The sequence below is a fragment of the Cavia porcellus genome, unplaced genomic scaffold (assembly GCF_034190915.1).
Source record: "Cavia porcellus strain 051 isolate PalLab524CR breed Dunkin Hartley unplaced genomic scaffold, mCavPor4.1 scaffold_16, whole genome shotgun sequence".
Lineage (NCBI taxonomy): Eukaryota > Metazoa > Chordata > Mammalia > Rodentia > Caviidae > Cavia > Cavia porcellus.
In genome coordinates, this window is record NW_026947499.1 from 18,214,953 (window position 1) to 18,230,566 (window position 15,614).

At 54.2% G+C, this 15,614-nt stretch overlaps 1 protein-coding gene across 2 annotated transcripts; it reads left to right on the plus strand.

Annotated features, from left to right (window-relative positions):
* The first annotated feature begins 6,164 nt into the window (after nucleotides 1-6,164).
* Nucleotides 6,165-15,385, plus strand: Selplg (selectin P ligand). 2 transcript variants are annotated; one of them, XM_003477945.5, is made up of 3 exons: nucleotides 6,165-6,321; nucleotides 12,653-12,885; nucleotides 13,051-15,385. In XM_003477945.5, the coding sequence occupies exons 2-3, from the start codon at nucleotides 12,658-12,660 to the stop codon at nucleotides 13,939-13,941; spliced, it is 1,119 nt and encodes a 372-aa protein (XP_003477993.2). In that variant the 5' UTR covers nucleotides 6,165-6,321; nucleotides 12,653-12,657; the 3' UTR covers nucleotides 13,942-15,385. The 2 variants fall into 2 exon arrangements, with proteins under 2 accessions (XP_003477993.2, XP_005007282.1); XM_005007225.4 differs by having other exon boundaries at nucleotides 12,653-15,385.
* Nucleotides 15,386-15,614: the final 229 nt, after the last annotated feature.

Here is a 15,614-nt window from a genome sequence, read left to right on the forward strand (position 1 = left end):
TTCCAGCTTTTGTTTTTAAAGTAAGTGTATCTGGGTTGAAGCATGAAGGTATACAGTGGTACGCTGCTTTATGAACTTAATTTGTTTCATGATTTTGGAAAAGATGGCCAGGTTTGTGTTTGTGTGGGAAAGATGGCTGCAGTTGTGTTTGTCACCTGATGAACATTTTGCAAACCAAAACAAGATTTTGCCAAAGGCTTCTGTTTGCAGGCAAAAGTGTTTGTGGATTGAGGTACCACTGTATTACTTCTGGATGTTGGATGTCCACCACCAGTTGTCTTTGGATATTCCAAGTGCCCCAATGGGGAGCTGTGTTGTCATCAGAAAAAAAATGTAAAACATTCAAAAGTAATTTGATAGTCTTTAAAATAATTTGAACAATTCATTGGTGAAAATTGGAAAATAATTCTCACACCAGCTATCCCAGAGCCACTCCACAGTCAGTGATGTTAGCTGGCTGATCTGCGATGAGTTAAGATGGGCAGGAACAGCAGCCCCCCACGAGAACGGAAAGAACAGACCAGGATTTCTCAAGAAGCCAGACTTTATCGGTCCCTAACACAGTCATCACCCAATTTCCTTTTTAAAGAAATAGGTACACACAGTGTATGTTTATGTGTAGACTAAATACCGGGAAAGTTGCGATTAGTTGGAAGTTGTAGGTTACACACAGTTTTTCTGAATTTTAAGTTTCTCATTCCCAGGAAGAAATTCTTAATGTATTAGCAGTAAACTGGTAATTAAGCATGAATTGGTGGAGAATTATGTAATAAATGGACCTTAGATCCTTACATCAGCACCAGTCTGCATTTCTAGTGGAGCTAACACTTGAAGGAAAATAAGACTTTCCTTCTGGAGGGAAGAAGATAAGTCCCTTTTTAGAATGCAGGAAAAAGATTTTGAACCCCAAAGCAATAGGATAAGTTCAAAGGAAAAGAAATAATGGTCACATGGAAATTAAGTTACATAAGACTCTAAAGGCAAAAATTAAGGCCACAGAGCCCAGTAAGTTATTTTTAATGTGCTATGGTATGATATCCCCCAGCCCTGATACTGGGGATCAAACCAGGACCGTCTTCATGCTAGGGACGTCCTCAACTATTAAGCTACAGGCCCAGTACTTTTTCACTGTGTTTTAAGGCAGGGTCTCGCCGAGTTGCCCAGGGTGCCCTTGAACTTGGTGACTTCTGCCTAAGCTGCCCAGCTAGCTGAGATGACAGGTTCCATGCCACTGTGCCTGGTCCTGATTATTTGATCATCACCCTGGCTCGACGGGTAAAACCATTAAGTCCGAGGTGCATGGTGTGCTGAGTGAGTCCAGGTGATGCAAACAGGTTACAGTGTTGGGGTGTACACTCCAGACCAGGGTCCCAACAGGGCTGCTTGCCAAATGCACCCAACCTCCCCTGCCAGGACCCTCAGGTTCCCAGAGCAGGGCTCACCTTCGTGGTAGCCCTGCCCTCTTTCTGCTTGCTTCCTGTCCCATCCGTGCTAGACAGTCTTGTTCATCCAGGCCTTTACCAGGTGAGGTACTTTGACAGTGGGAGTGTAAAGGGCCAGGGGGAAACAGAGTGGATGAAATGTCCAGCCTAGAGAGATACGCACTGCTGGGAATCCACCATCAGGATGTCAGCAGCAGGGTTCAAGCCCTTTGATGATGAGGTCTGAGAACTGGAAGTTGCCTCATCAATGCATAACCAGAAGTTGTTGCAGTCTCATTCCTGTACTGAGAAGCATGATGGGGGTAAATTCCTTGTGGCTAATGGACTCGGGGGCTGCTTATTACTAGCCTCAAATACAGTGGTTATCTCCCTGGCCAGTTTCTCCCAGAGGCAGTGGCTCTGGATGCCACGTGAGGTGACAAGGTGGAGATTCGTATGTGGGCATCTGGCCTCTGTAGCAGAGCCAGGCCCTAATCTCGTAACTCTCTTCCTGCCTCCAGCCACCTGCTTCCAGAATGACATTTTCTAGGACAGTCTGTCCAGGTCTTCGAAGGAGACATTGATTCTCTCTTTGCCTAGAGGACAAAGTCCACACTTAAAATGTTGCGCCAATATCTGAGCACCCACTGCCCGATCATGTTGACCAACAAAACTAGCCATCGTGGCTTCCTAACCAAGTCTGCCACCTCCCGTCTGCTTTCCGAGCAGCCACTGAAGCTGGGCATAGTGGCACACGCCTGCAATCCCAGCACTTGGAGGGCTGAGGCAGGAGGATCAGCATGAATTCAAGACCAGCCTGGACATAGTGAGACCTTGTCTAAAAACAAACATGAATCATTGCTGGGACAGGGACACCTATTTATCTGCTCAGCTGTACTTTGCAGAACAGCACCCTTTGATCAAACCAACCACATGCCTGTCAGCTTTGTTTTTCCTATGCAGGGCACTGGGACAGTTAGGAGCTCACAGGCAGAGCAAGGGTGTGGCGATGGGGAAAGGGCCTCTGGCTCCCTTTAGCTCTCCACGTCCACACCTGATCCCCAGCTGCATTTCTGACAGGTTCTGTGGGACACCACAGGACTCTTAAGCGCCATTTCATCCCCTTTGAGCAGTTTCTGCCCACGACCCCTGCAACAGCTGCAGAGGTCCGTGCTCATCGGGCCTGTAAACGCTTTGGGATCCACTGTCCCTCGGGTCTGCCCTGCCAGGCAGGGGCCGGGTGCTCAGCAGTGGCTATTGGATGCCCAGATTCCACCTGCTGCCACCCTTGTGGAGAATCTCTGGGTTCAGAGCACGAGTCTACACTGCTCTCCAGCCTCACCCTCCCAGGTCAGGCAGCGGCCCCTGTGCAGTCCCCTCTGGTGACCGAGCTGCCCAGTGAGCTGGGTCCCTGTTTTTCACTTTTCACTTCACACTGCCATCTCCAAGAGGAACCCAGCTGCTGGTGCCGCCCACACTGGCAGCCAGAGTGGGGCAGGAGGGTGTGAAAGCGACCTGTCTGTTGCTCTGTTCCCATCTGAGGAGGGGAATTGAATCCCGACCACAGCTACGCCAAGTAGCTGCTTCCCCTTCTGATGGTTCAAACAGGTGACACTGGGAACGTGTAGGGCGGAGGAGGATGACGAGGGAGAGCGGCAGGTGGTGTGAGGCACCCACTCCCTCCACATCTGCCCTCGGGGAACCAGCCGCAGCTCTGTTCTTACTGTATTTAATGAGGCTTTGGCTTTCAACAGAGGACTCATGGTGGGCAAATTAAAGAAATCCCACCCCTGGGGAAACTCCTTAGCCTGGAGGAAGCCCCATGCCCTGAAGGCAGCAGCCAGAGTGGGTGGGATTCTGGAGCTCCCCAGGAGACAGACCCTGAGCTCTGACGCTGCGGGGCTGGGCAGGCCAGAGCCGGTCAGGGCAGCCTGAGGGAGGTGGCACGTGAACCGGGTGTGAGCGGCAGGTACTGAGAAGGCAACCAGTGAAGAACGCTCCGTGTATGTGAAAAGATCCTGTGGCAGAGAATACAAGAGCTAAAAATCGGCATAGAACAAAGAGGCAGAGGATACATGAGTGGAGGCTGCAGAGAAAGAATCATCTTGGGAGTTTCGCTTTGCAAAAGCCACAGGGAGCCATGAGGTCCCTGTGGGGTCCTGCGTGGGCAGAGAGTTCCTGCATTTGGGGCAAGGGAGGCTTTGGTTTCTTATGTATTAAAGGTAGGCAACACCAAAATCTAGCTTTTGCCTTCGAATTTTACCGAATGTGATCCAGATGAGGAAGCTGCTGTGCCCACATGTGCAGCCCAATCAACTCTCAGGCCGTTAACTGATTTTTTTTAATGTTGTTTTGCACTACAGAACCAGAGCTTCCTTTTCTAGATGAGGCAAGCTCAGAGAGGCCAAGTGATCCCGCTCCAGGCACACAGCAAGCTCAAAGCAAGCACCCAGTTCTCTCTAGCCCTCTGGCCTGTGTTTTCAGCCTAAAGATATTCAGCAGCCCTGGCTGGAGGGTGAAAAGGCAAAGCAGAGAAAACGTGAGACAGGTACTCGGTGGCCTGAGCTGGTGTATGTCACTGGATGGTTGCTAGTTATTTGTTGGCTATTCTTGGTTGGTTGAGTAAATTCTGTTTTCCTTTGATGTCACCATTCACAAGAAATAGCTTCAGTTTCACTCAGATTTGCAAATCAATCCTGGCTTAGGACACCCCTGATGCCGAGCTGGTTTTGCCTGCACAGACAATGACTCAGTCCTACTCTCCAGTTTAATTTATTTAATTTAACGCCCTCCCCGCTTTGTGGTGGTGGCATTGGGAACTGAACCCAGAGGATGTGTTGCACTACATTCCCAGCCCTTTTTAATGTTTTCTTTGTAATTTTGAAATCGGGTCTTGCTAAATGGCCCAGGCCATGGTTGAATTTACAGTCCTCCTGCCTCAGCCTCCCCAGGGTGCTAGGATTACAGATGTGCACTACCACCTTGGCTTTAAGTTACTTTAACAAACATAAATATGCCCTCAAGGTCCCCATGGGATTCCTGAGGGACATACCGTCGCTGTGGTCTTTGAAGGAGCACATTTCTGGGTTCCATTCCTAGAAACCACTTTGAATGCTTGAGTCCCACAGGTGCAGTGGGATGTGGTTTCATGATCATCACACAGGACGTGAACCTGAACCTTCTGCCCTACTCTCCACCTTTGAAAACAGTGTGTGGGAGTCAGGGTGTGGCTTCTGTCTTCCTGTCCCGAGCCCCTCGCTGGTGCAAAGCCACAGGCCCTCCCCACTGCTGTGCCCCACCTGGGCTGCCCAGTCAGCCACCCAAGTTGTCATCTCAAGTGTCATTTCTCCCTGGGATACTGTCCTTCTGCTCACCCCAGAGTGATGTTTGCCACACAGTGTTGTAACCCTTCATCTACTTGTTTACTTACTGGCCTCCCCATCTGAGGAAGAGCTACAGGAGGGCAAGAGCCCAGCTGGGTGTGCCCAGCACTGGGGAGGCTGAGGCAGGAGGGTCACTGTGAATTTGAGTCCAGCCGAGGCTACATAATTAGTTCAAGGCCACCCTGAACTACATAGCAAGACCCTGTCTCAAAAAACAAAATAATAAGGGCTGGGGATCTAGCTCAGTGGCATAAGTGCCTGCCTGGCAAGCATGAGGTTATGAGTTCGATCCCCAGTACTGCAAAAAAAAAAAACAAAACAAAAAGACCCCAGAGCTGCTGGCTCTGAGTAATCAGTGCACCCAAGTTGGGTTCCAGAGTGGACTAGATAAACAAATTAGGAAGGAGAAATGAGATAAGCAGGTCTCAGCCATGTGTGGTGATCACACACCTATAGTTCCAGCTACTTGGGAGGATGAGGCTGGAGGATCACAAACTCAAAGTAAGCTTAGGCAGCAAGACCCTAACCCAAAATAAAATTTAAAAAAGGTCTGAAGGTCATATATCTGTAATCTCAGCACTTGGGAAGCTGAGACAAGAGGCTGCCACGTCAAGGCCACCCTAAGCTAGACTGTGAGTTCAAGAACTGCATAGCAAGATTCTGTCTCGGGGCTGGGGATTTAGCTCAGCGGCATAAGCACCTGTCTTGCAAGCAGGCGGTCGTGAGTTCAATCCCCGGTACCGAGTAAAAAAAAAAAAAAAAAAAAGACTGTCTCAATAAAATAAAATAAAGGTCTAGAGATGTTGCTCAGTGCTAATGCATTTGCCTACCATGCACAAGGCCCTGGGTTCTACCCCCAGTACCAGAAACAAACAAACCCATGAGCATGTCTTGCCCTGTGGGATTTGTAATCCAGCTCCCAAGGGGGACTCTGATTGCTGTTTAAAGGACCTGCTGTTGAACCCTGAAAAGAAGAGATGCATCGGACTTGTAAAACCCTAAAGGTTGATGTCCTGTCTTCCGGTTGGCCCCCTGCCCCTACCTCATCAGGGGTGAGAAGGGAGTGCCAGCCTCTCTTCCTCTGTTCACTGCCTTCCAGGGCAGGTACCCTGTGGCCCAGCTGTCACCCTCACAGGGTGATGTCCTGACCTCTCTCTGGGTGGATCACACCAGGGTGTGATCCTTCCCTAGAAAGTTTCCACATAGTTTTTGCTGTTTTCATGGCGACAGAGAATCTACACAGACACCCAACAGGTCCCTATCTCACTGTCACCCAGTCTTGATGGTTGTCACCCAAGCTGTCACAAACAAGGAAGTGTGCATCATCACGTGGTCCCCGCTGAGTAACCACACTCTCGCTTCCTTCTTCCACACAGAGCCCTTGGGGGTTGGCAGGGTCTGAGACACGGCAGGGGGTGCCACGCAGTGCACTGCAGTGTGAGCTGGGGCCGTGTCACTAAAGCTAAGAAGTCACCTCTAGGGCCCGGAGGTAGCTGTCCCATGCTCTGCTGAGCACGGTAAGTGCTGGTTTGCAAAAACCCTGGGGAGTGGCCAGGGACCCAAGGGACCAGGGGACCAGGGGACCTGCCTGTCAGCTACTGGTGAGCCCAGGGAGAGCTGCTGGCATCTCCGTCGCTGCAGACCCCCATCCATGGTCTTCCTGGAGTCCGTGGCCTTTTCTGGCCTCTTCTGGTTTCCGATCCCACAGCCTCCAACCTGCTCTCTCTGCTGGCCCTGCCTGCCATGGCAGCGCCGGGGGCACTCTGGGAACGTCGGGAACATCAGAAAAATCAAGGGCTCTTCCTTGAGCATCAGTCCGCCCCTTTCTTTCCTGGGCTGTAGGAGTTGCTTAGGACAGAACTGAGATTAGGTCCGGGAGTGCCCCAAAGCAGGAGCCACTCGGGCTTGTCTTGGAACTGCCTGTCCCAGGCCCACGAAAACTGCACTGTGACTGCTACTGAGCAAACGACACTCGTGCATTATGATAAAATTGTTAGCAAAAGAGAAAGCAGTAGAGCCAAGCACTGGAACGTTCTTATTAATGTGTCTCTGGGGTACTTTTGGGCAGTAAAGGAGAAAGATAAGGCTGAGGGCCAAAGCTACTTCCCTCTCTGTGGGCAATGCAGAATATGCATGTGTGCACACACAAGCTTGCACACGCACACTTGTGTCACAAATAGCAGGGTTCCTGCTCCTGGAAGTCCCTTTTCCCCGGACCTTTGTATTCCTCCTTTACCCAGCCCTGACCTGGAGCCCCCCCAGGCTGGGCCTGACAGTGAGCAGGGGCGCAGGAGGTATCTCTGGGGCTCGGGCCTGGAGTGGCTTCCTGGGGCGCTGCCCAGAGCCACACCCTGCAGGCACAGAGGGTGGAGACGTGGTCCGCAGGGCTCCACCAGCAGCTGGGAGAAGTAGACCTCAGATGGCTGGAGGGGCCGCGCCAAGAAGGGCCCCGAGGGTCTGCGAGATTGCAGAGCATCCTGGAAATGGGCAGGGCCCCCTTCTGCAGGGGACATAACTGCAGCTCCCCAGAGCAGGGAGGCCACCAGGAGGAGGCGACCTCTGGGTGCAGAGCACTGTCAGTCCTGGCGTCTGGGCCTGGCTCTCAGTTTCCTTTGCTGAGCCGGAGCAGGAAGACGGCAGGGGCTCAGTGGGGGAGAGGAGGTGGCTGGCATGTGCGTGTATCTGTGTCTGTCTGTCTGTGCGTGCTTGTCCCTCTGTCTACACAGGTGTCTTCAGAAAGCAGAGTCCCCTGCTAGAAAGAAAGCAGGAAGAGCTCCCCTCCACTTCATTCATGCAAAAATCACACACCTCCTTTCCATCAGGGCAGCCCATCGGGGCTCTTGGGGATAGAGGACCCAAAATATTCACCGTCTGTGGCCTCACACAGGGTCCGGGGTGGAAAACAGACACACAGCATTCTGTGGTGTTCACTGGGCACAGGGCTGGCTGGGAATTAGAAGCGTGTCTACAGAGGAGCTTTGACAGGGTGGGTGTTGATGATGTGTAAAGGTTTGAGTGTCTGTTAACAAACACGACGGGAAAAGTCAGAGTCATAAAAGCCAGGCATAGTCCAGCTGCAGCTGGTTGCCTGGCTGGGCACTCGGTGAACCCCGGGGATGCCAGGCCTGTTGCTGCTGGGGTCCCTGTTGAGTTTCTGTCTTCCAAATGCCTTCGATCTGGTGGGGATGGCACAGGACAGACAGCCACAGCATCTGTGAGCCCCTGGGAGTACACGGAGGTGCCCACATGTGTCCTTCTGTCCACTAAGTCCTGGCCGTGTGGTACAGTTAGCAGGATGCTGTGTGCTGTCCTCTTGGCATGGCAATGGATTTTCAGAAAGCAAACAGTAGAGAAGGTTTAATCAGTGGAGGGTGGCCAGGTGTGGTGGTGCCAGCCTGTAATCTTAGCTACTCAGGAAGCTGAGGCAGGAGGATCACAACTTTGAGCCCAGTCGGGGCAATTTAGGGAACCGCTGTCTCAGCGTAAGAAGGGTGGAGGTAGCTCAGTAACAGAGCACTTGCCTGCCACATGCAAGACCTTGGGTTCAACCCAGCCCAAGGGAGGGGGACTTGGGGGCGGTTAGAAGGATGCAAACCATGCCTGGGGCAATCGGGGATGGCTTCCAGGAGGAGGCGGTATTCGCTCCAAGAAGGGACCCAGCCTTGTTCACAGTGGCTGAGGGGCTGCGCTGAGGTGACCTCTGCAGGAAGACCGCGGGATCCAACTTCCTGCTCCCTGTCTTCCTGGTTCTGTGACTAGCGTCCAAGTGGGCCTCAGTTTCCCCACCTTTCACATGGAATTAGTAAGGGTTCCCATCCTTTTGAGGGGGAACACTTGGTGTGCAGACTGTTTGCACCCAACAGGTGTGGCTCCCAGCAGGCCTGAGGCTGTGGGCGGCACCCGGCGCCCCACCCCCTGACTAAGGAGGTCAGCGGTGCCCCAGCCCCTCCCGGAGGGGCCTTGACCTGGGTGTAGCTGCGGTTTACAGAGTCCCTCGCCCTAAATGCAGAGCGAGGGCGGCAGCGGCTGTTCGCCGAGCACCTACTACGTGCTCAGCCTCCGGGCGGCTGCTGCCTGCTCCCCGCTTAGCGACGGCTCCCCGCTTAGCGACTCTGCTCTGCAGCAGAACCTGTCCCTGAGGTTCGATCTTTGCCGGGCTAGAACTGTGTGATCCAGCAGGCTTCCCGTTAAGTCTGAGGTGGGCCGGGCTGAAGCAGGACGTCCAGCTGCCACGGCCCAGCGCCCCGTTGCGTCTTGGCTGTGCGATGCTGTCCCTTTGCCCTAAGGCTGGGGGCGCAACCCCTCGGCCAATCCAGCAGCAAGCGTGCTCCGGGTGCGACCCTCCAGGTCTCAGGGAGGTCAGTGGAGTTGCCCAAAGTCGCAACGGAGATGTGAGCCACCCCGCCCGCCTCCCCCAGGCAGACCTGCGGTGTGGCCGGAGGACTACTCAGCCCCGAGAGACCAGCGGTTCCCTTCACCCAGACTCTGACAACACAGCCTCGGGCCTTCGGGTTGTAAGATTCTAAAACCCTGCATGCTGGGCTCAGAGGCGCCGGGGTGTCATTTACTTTTTTACATTTTGAGACAAGGTCTCCTCAGTTGCCTAGATTAGACCAACCTGGAGTTTGCAATTCTCCTGCCTCAGCCTCCCAAGAAACTGGACTTTACCATGCCTGACCCTAAGGGTTTATTTATTTACTTATTTACTGTGGTATTAGGAATTGAAGCTAAGGCCTTCACCCTGAGCTACATCTACAAAAAACAATTATTTTTTTGAGACAGGGTCTCACTGGGTTAAGTTGCACAGGTTGGGATCAGACTAGCAATCCTCCTGCTTCAGCCTCCCAGAGTGCTGACATTGCAGATGTATACCCGGGCTTTATTTATTTATAATTTTTATTATATCGGTACATTTTAGATATCGTGATATCATCCATCATATGAAATTTGTACCTGTACATGAGATATCTTGTTTCTTTTTATCCAACCCCCGTCCTTTCAACCTCTCTCTATTTATTTAGGCTTTTTCAGAGAGGGTCTGTCTACGCAGTTCAGGCTGGTCTTGAGCTCACTTTGTAGCCCAGGCTGGTCTCAGACTCCCAACGATCCTCCTGCCTCAGCCTCCTGAGTGCTGGGATTACAGGCATGAGCCACCCCGCCCAGCTCTTTCAACCTCTCTTTAATTACAAAAGCTTTGTTTCCTTTTTATTTTTTTTTTATCAGTACCAAGGATGGAACTCATTTTTCCTTGGCTTTTTGCCTTTTCTGTTTTCTCCCATTTCCTCCCTGGTTCCCCTTCTCATTTGAATATTTTCTTCCCATTTCCCAATTCTATTACACATTTTTGTCCTTATTTACATTATTGGTTTCTCACACTAGAGAAACCATGTGATCTTTGAACATGTGTGTCCGATTTATTTCACTTACGAGTATGGCCTCAAGGTGTATCCATTTAGCTAGAAATGGCTCGAGCTTACCTTTTTGATGGCTCAGTAGTACTCCACTGTATTTTTAAAACCCCACATATTTGTCCATTCCTTGGGTGATGGGTACCTGGGCTGTTTCCAAGATTCAGCTATTACAAACTGTTAGGCTCTATTTTTGAGCAGCCTTGGTTGCTGGCTGCAGGTTAAGGTGTCCTGAGCTAGGTGTGGCCCCTGGATTCCGACTCCTTTCTCCCTGTAGCCCGGGTGTGGCCTGGGGCAGAAGCAACTGACTTTTGGGTGAGAGACAGGAAACAGGGCGCCTCTGGCCTCCGATGTGCGGGCCTCAAGATAGCAAGGCCCTGCTGGTCCTCACCTGCGCTGAGCTGGGGAGGGGGGAGAGGAGGGTGGTCCCGGAAGTGACTCAACCTGGCAGCCTCCTGGGAGTCTCTGAGGCCCCTGCTCCGCCCCCACCGCGGGATTCTGGAGCAAGTGTGGCCCTCGCTGCAGGTCAGCGCGTTGATTGAAGCAGTCAGTACCCGCCACAGCGTCCTCCTGGGCCCTCCTGTCCGTCGGGCTGGGCTCAGGCCCGGGTGCCCATTTCAGTCTGAGGCTGCTGGCTTGTGGGAGACGAGGGAGTTTCAGTGAGGACACTAAAAACACCTGGGAAGCGGGTGGCCCCAGACAGGCGCAGGTGGTAGATTTGGGGTCTCTCGGTGCCCCGTCTTAGCCCAACAAAGAGCAAGCAGCCCCACTTTTGCAGGCCCCTGTGTTTTCTCTGACCGCTGGAGGTGGTCCGAAGGCGGCTCTGTACCTTCCCTTTGTTCCGTCCACTGCCTGCAGCCCCAAACAGGACTCAGATAAACCACCTCTGCCGGCCGCCAGCACCGGGCACCTCCTGAATGGCAGCCCATTCTGTTAATCAACACTACCCATTTTACAGATGAGGAAACCGAGGCTCCAAGAGTGCAAAGCAGCCAGCTCAGGGCCACAAGGCTCGGAGAGATGCAGGATTCAGGGCCATGCTCTCTCCTTGCGCAGAAGGCAGAGGATGGAGGGCAGCCAGTCCTCAGTCCCTGCCTGCGGCTGGGCCGCAAAGATAGGACGCGCCCCATCCAAGGTGCCTCCCCCGCATCCCTGGAGCCGGAGCGGGCCTGCGACCTTGCCCCTCCCCGATGCGTACAGGAAGCAGCTGAGGCTGGGCTTCCCGGAACCCCGGAACCTGCGGGGTGAGGAACCGAGGCCGCCTCCTGTCCCCCAGCAAAGTGGGCAGGTTCGGGCCACATCCTCTGCCCCCAAGTGGGCACTCAGCCACGCTGCAGACACGTGTGTGTGTGTGTGTGTGTGTGTGTGTGTGTGTGTGTGTCCTTCCCTTCTTCCCTTTATTCCCCTCCCGGCCTCCTCCCCCTCGCTTTCTCTTCTTTCTTTCTTTTGTCGTTTTTTTTTCTTGGCCTTGGGGGACCCAACCCCAGAGGTGCTAAGCTACAACCTGGCCCCCTTTATATTTTATTTTATTGTTTGTGACATGAAGTCTAAGTTGCCCAGGGGGGACTCGAACTCGCGATCTTCCTGCCTCTGCCTTCAGAGGAGCTGGGCAGGCAAGAAGGAAAGGTGCATCTTGCCTCACAGTTCCCCAGGTTTCGGCCCTGCTCACCTGCTCCGAGGCACAGACGCGGTGGCGGAAGGGTGGCCGCTGTCCTCATGGCCGCCAGGAAGCTCGGGGCGGGGAGACCCCACGGCGGGTCTGCATCACCCCCCTAAATGCCATCTGTGATGGGTGGACCCACCCACTGAGGAAGTTAGGGTCCTCGTGGTCCAGCCACCTCCCCAGAACCCCACTTCTGAACACAGGGGACTTGGAGGGACGTTTTTGACCTAAGCCCTAAGAAGCACCCACATATTCCAGGCACTGGCCCCACCCCCTTGCGCCATTTCTTACCCCTGCTTTACAGACAGGAAATCCCAGCAAGAGGCAGCGGCCTGTCTCAGGAGCACACAGCTCCTAGGAGACAGCTGGGGTTGACCTGCTCCGTGGCACCCGCTTCCAGCCCTGCGCCCTGCCTGGCACCCGGGAACAGGGCTGACCTTCCTGGTGCTGCACTGTTAAGAAAGGTCCTTGCCTTTCTTAACTTTGCCCTCTGTCCCCACCTGGGCCCCCAAGGCCAGCCACAAGGCCCAGAGCTGATAGACACCCTCTTCCAATAAGCCAAAAAGGCTAAGGACGCAGGAAGTGTCTGTGACTCCTGCATCGGAGGCTGAAGGCGCCCGTGGCTTCCTTTGTGCCTGCCGTGATGGTAACAGCTGCTGACACTGCTGGCTGTGCTGGGTTCTGGGGTCCCTGAAGCCACAGTGCTGCCCCAGAATAGACTGGGGTCACAGGCTTGTGGCTCCGTGGGCCCTGATGTCCCTCTGTCTGTTTCCCCAGGTACCATGCCTCAGTTCCTCATCCTGCTGCTGCTGGTGGTGCTGCTGGCACCACTGGGCACAGCCTCCACCCAGGAGGGTGCAGCTAAGGGAGCCCCAAACCCTCCACTTTCCCGAGCACGGAGACAGGTGGACGGTGAGGATGAGGATTACGACTACCACTACAACACAGAACCTCCAGAAACACTTATAATAGCCTCTGGGCTTGTGACCACGAGGGACCATCTGAGGTCGGTAGGTACTGTGGGACTTGGAACCCCTGAGCTGCCCACTGTGGAGTCCGGCACAGAGCTGGTCACACAGCAGAGTCCAGTCACAGTGGATCTGGCCACAGAACTGAGCTCTGGAACTGTTTTCACCAGAGAGGTGTCATTCAGAGTGGGGGCCCTATCTGTGCAGCCAGCAGCCACAGAGGAAGAGACCACCCAGCCTGCACCCACGGAAGCTGAGACCACCCAGCCTGTACCCACGGAAGCTGAGACCACCCAGCCTGCACCCACAGAGGCAGAGACCACACAGCCTGCACCCACGGAAGCTGAGACCACCCAGCCTGCACCCACAGAGGCAGAGACCACTCAGCCTGCACCCACGGAAGCTGAGACCACCCAGCCTGCACCCACGGAGGCAGAGACCACTCAGCCTGTACCCACGGAAGCTGAGACCACCCAGCCTGCACCCATGGAAGCTGAGACCACACAGCCTGCGCCCACGGAGGCAGAGACCACACAGCCTGCAGCCACAGAGGCCCTCCTGAGTATCACAGTCACAGAAGCTCTGTCCACAGAGTCCATTGCCACAGTGACCGTGTCCACAGAGTCAGACACCACAGAGTTCTCATCCACAGAACCCACCCCCACCATTCCTTTTCTTGGGCACTCTGTCAATGGGAAGGACACCACTGTGGCAGCTAGTGACTTGTCCGGCTCAGGCCTGAGAAAAGGCCTGGCTGTGCCCACTGGGAGCTCCATGGCCCCCATCCCCACCGAGGCCTCAGGCCGCATCCCTGTGAAACAGTGCCTGCTGGCCATCCTCATCCTGGCACTGGTGGCCACCATCTTCCTTGTGTGCACCGTGGTGCTGGCGGTCCGCCTCTCCCGCAAGGGCCACACATACCCAGTACGCAGCTACTCGCCCACTGAGATGGTCTGCATCTCCTCCCTGCTCCCCGATGGGGGTGAGGGGGCCCCCACTGTGGCCAACGGGGGCGTGGCCAAGGGCCGGGACCTCAAGGCAGAGGGCAGGGAGGACCGAGAGGGAGATGACCTCACCCTGCATAGCTTCCTCCCGTAGCTGCCTGTGAGACCCCGGGGAGAGGGGTCATGAGGACAGGGCTGCTGCGCCCCAAACAGGGCCCAGAGCAGCCAGGGCCTGCAGCCCCACAGATACAGCTGGCAGAGCACCTCCTCTCACCTCCTGCCGTGGCAGAGCTGGCTGTCTCGGAACTGTCCCAGGCCAGGCCAGTGGCAGGCGGCCTCCCTGCCTGTGAGACCTTTGCCCCTTCCTTGCCCAGGTCAGTTCTGGGGGCCCCTGAGTCCCCGCTGCTGCCTGCTGTCCACCTCCCTGCAGGCCACTGGGGCGCATCCCCAAGTACTGAATTAGACTAAGTTCCTCTGCCCCACGGCCACCACCTTTTCCTTTGGAACACTTGGAGGAGGTGCTGACAGATTCCTGAGGCCATTTCCTTCTGTCCTCTGCCCCATGAGGGGCACCCTGGGCTTCCTTGGGCACTGCTCTGGGGACCCAGGAAACCCTCAGCCTGTGGGGGCTTGGGAAGTAGACCCTCTCTGGGACTCTGTGGGCCAATGAGATTCCATCTGGGAACAGAGTGATCCCACTCTGCCCTCGCTGGCTTTTACCTGTGGCCGTGTTTCAGGGTGGGCTCTGTCCTGTTCTCAGCAGCGTCCTCCAGCCCCCCAGCCCAGCCTCAATAAATATGTGCTGAAGGCTGCGTGGTGGCTGAATCCTTTGCAGGCTCCAAGCTGCCCCCTCCAGGAAGCCCTCCGGGCTTTCTCCATCCTGCAGCCTGGCGTGCTGGGTGCTACCCGGTGGCAGGGCAGGTCTTCAGCCCAAGCTCTCGGGGACCCCCTTGGTGTTCTGCTCAGCTGACATTGCCCGTCAGCAGTGTGGCATCTTGGTCCTGCTTGGGCAGCTGGGGAAGGTTTCACACTGTGAGGGAAAATGAGGGCTTAATTCACCCCCCTGCAGGGCGTGGCAGTGGCTGTCCCCAGATCACCAGCACATGCCCACATGCCCACACTGTCCCTCTCAGAAGCCGACCTTGCCATGAGTGCCAGAAGCAGCTCCTCCCAGGGCAAATCAGCCATAGCAAGTGCTCCCCACGGCCCAGAGGAGTCAGATGGCATGGCATCCAACATGTGGAAGGACTTAGTGGCACAAGCCTATAATCCCAGCACTCTGGGAGGCTGAGGCAGGAGAACCTCAAGTTCAAGAGTAGCCGGACCAATTTGGCAACCTAGCAAGATACTGTCACAAGCTTTTACAAATTAATAAAGGGCTGGTAATGTAGCTAAGTGTGAAGGCCCTGGGTTCAACCCCCAGTACCAACTATAGAGAATTAAAAAACACAAATAAATGAGAAAAATTGGCAGGGAAGAGGGAGGTTGTGTGGAGACAAAGTATGTTACACGCAGGCACCAATATGCAAGGAGAAAGCCAGTACTCTGTGTAACTAATACGCACTAATAAATTTTTAATAAAAAATGTTATTTACAAACTGTCCAGATCCATTTTATTTCAAGGAGAAAAAGAAAAACTAAAGTAAAATTTCAAAACACATTAATCAGGGGCTAATTAAAAATTTTTGAAGAGAAAGTTTGGGGCTGACCAACTTGTCCTTCAAGAGCTGGACAGTAAATACTTCAGGCTCTGTGACCACTTCTGCCTTTTGTCTCAGAGCCACAGACCGCAGGGCATAAATGAGGGTGACCCTGTTCTCAGTCCAC